At 35.2% G+C, this 2,295-nt stretch overlaps 1 protein-coding gene across 1 annotated transcript; it reads left to right on the top strand.

Moving 5' to 3' along the window:
* The first annotated feature begins 384 nt into the window (after positions 1-384).
* Positions 385-1,059, top strand: LOC108967014 (fork head domain transcription factor slp1-like). Its single transcript, XM_018930219.1, has one exon. It carries the CDS (start codon positions 385-387, stop codon positions 1,057-1,059), a length of 675 nt encoding a protein of 224 aa, XP_018785764.1.
* The last annotated feature ends 1,236 nt before the right edge of the window (positions 1,060-2,295 follow it).

The raw sequence follows: 2,295 nt of genomic DNA, 5'->3' as shown, positions 1-2,295 counted from the left end.
TTAATATCTTATTTTACTCAAAGCCGCACTTTTACCTGAAATGTCATTTTTAAACCACAAGATAGTTATTTTTGTGAGACTTCTGTAATGCTTCAACTTTCAATTGTTTTTATATTCTATTGTTTCACGATACTACACTTAAACCATATGACTTTTTGACACTTTTGTCAGTGATAATACTTTTTCTTGACCCTGATTTAAAGACCTCAATTTTTACATCAGCTAGACCAAATTAATCCCTTTGTAATACAGAAATGCYTTAGGGTATAAAAACGATAATTGTGGAAGCAAAAGTCATCAGTCATCTTTTGGCTTCCACACAGAACATCACTCGAGAATTTAAGCTATCTCGTATATACTCAACTCTCTAAACACTTATCCACAATGGCTCAACATTTTGAATCTAGCTTCTCGATTCGTAATTTGTTAGCGAACAATGACAGTATGAATCCAGCATTGACACCACCACGATCTGATATATCTATGTCTCCGAACGAATCAATGTCATCTAACGAAGAGAACTGTGGAAGTCGTCCCAACTATACTTACAGTGAGTTGATAACCATGGCAGTTCGTAGCAGTATTGAGGGCAAACTGACTTTGAATGCTATACAGAACTGGATCAGTGAAAATTTCCCTTACTACCGAAAAGATGAGCAGGGCTGGCAGAATCAGATAAGGCAGACMTTGAGCACGAAYACTTGCTTCTGCAAAATTCCACGAGCAATTAATGAACCTGGGCGTGGAAATTATTGGGCGATTAGTCCAGCAGGAGCACATCAAGTCCAGCAGCCGTTTGGTGGCAGTGAGACGTTGACTGGAGCGATGGTGAATGGTGTACCGCATCCTCAGGTGCCAAATGCGGTGTACTTCCTCACACCACAAGAAGTACAGGGAGCTCATCAGCAACATGCTTGGTACCAATATCACCTACAGCAATCGAAATTCTTAGAGCAGCAACTGATGGTCCTGCAACAACAGCAGATTCAACAGCAGTACGAGGAAGTGTATCAAAAATTTGTTTTCCACCAACAACAAATGGCGTTCCTAAGCGCTTAGCAAATATCAGCTTAAGCAGGAATTTTATCTATGCTGCCGGAAGAAAGTTGAGGGATGGTTTTCGTACATTTTACAACAAGGGTAAAAAACCAAAAACAAATCTGTATCAATGTTAAGTACTCAAATAATATAGTTYGTGATATTAGTTTAAGAATTATTGAAGTCATAATAATATTATAAGTTATTATAATAAATTTTGTACGAAAAAAAATTGTAAACTTTAATTTTCTTATTTAAAAGAATCGTGTTCGGAGCAACTCGTTTGTCTTCTTAGTAATTTATTGCACATCCTTCAACTTCAGTTTTGGTTTTTTATTCTGTGATGAATTTATCTGAACGTGATATGGATYTTGTGGCCTTGTATTTGGTTACAAAACGTTTTGTGGGTCTTTATTTAAAATCTTTGCATTGGCAAAATCCAAAAGTCTTAAAAATCTTGAAAGGAAGGAAACATAATTGAAACCTCACAATTTCGATTAACAGATTTGAAGTAGCGAATATCATGTATTTATATATTATAGACTGGATCAAATCGGAGGAGGAAATCAAACACATACACAAATTTAAATATTTTCTTAAGATCCCTCAAGAACTGCAAAGCTTAATGTATGCACCAGCTTTCAATATTCTTTATTTCCTAAAGAATTATTCAAATTTATGGCAAAAAGTCAACGTCAAAGTCGAGGTCAAATTGCCGCCGAGGTCGTAGGACAGAATTTAGTTTTATCTTGGAGTGAGATGAGATTATCGCAATTTCCTGTTTGTAGATGTTCCTGTTCAATATAAATTTTGTTTTGAAAGAACGAAATATCTGAAGCGAAGTCGAGTGAATATTAATAAACTAATTTTGAAGCCAAACTTTTTGGAAGCTAATTGATTCTTTTGTTCTTCCGCTCTTATTATTATAGAATGTATGGGAAAGGACTGTCAATTAGTTCAGAGAAATTTTTTCCTCATTCAAACAACGAATATTTTAACGAGATTTTGCAAATTATCCTGATATTAGCCGATATGTATAGCTTAGCCACATATCCAGTCTCATGCAGTTATTCTATCTCAAGTCTCACCCATCCGTTGTAACGCCTGTATTTTAGAGGTTTCAAACAAACACAATTAAATTACTATTTTATTTTGTTCACTGTCACTTCAAGCACCAATTCGCTAGCAGTAATAGTTTAACAAGCACATTATATTACCAAACGCATAATATAATTGCGGTTTTTCGATGGCACATAY

This window comes from Bactrocera latifrons, unplaced genomic scaffold, assembly GCF_001853355.1.
Source record: "Bactrocera latifrons isolate USDA-ARS-PBARC rearing strain unplaced genomic scaffold, ASM185335v1 scaffold_100, whole genome shotgun sequence".
In the NCBI taxonomy this organism is placed as follows: domain Eukaryota; kingdom Metazoa; phylum Arthropoda; class Insecta; order Diptera; family Tephritidae; genus Bactrocera; species Bactrocera latifrons.
Note: the sequence above shows the minus strand (reverse complement) of the source record. Positions and strands in the feature narration are given on the sequence as shown.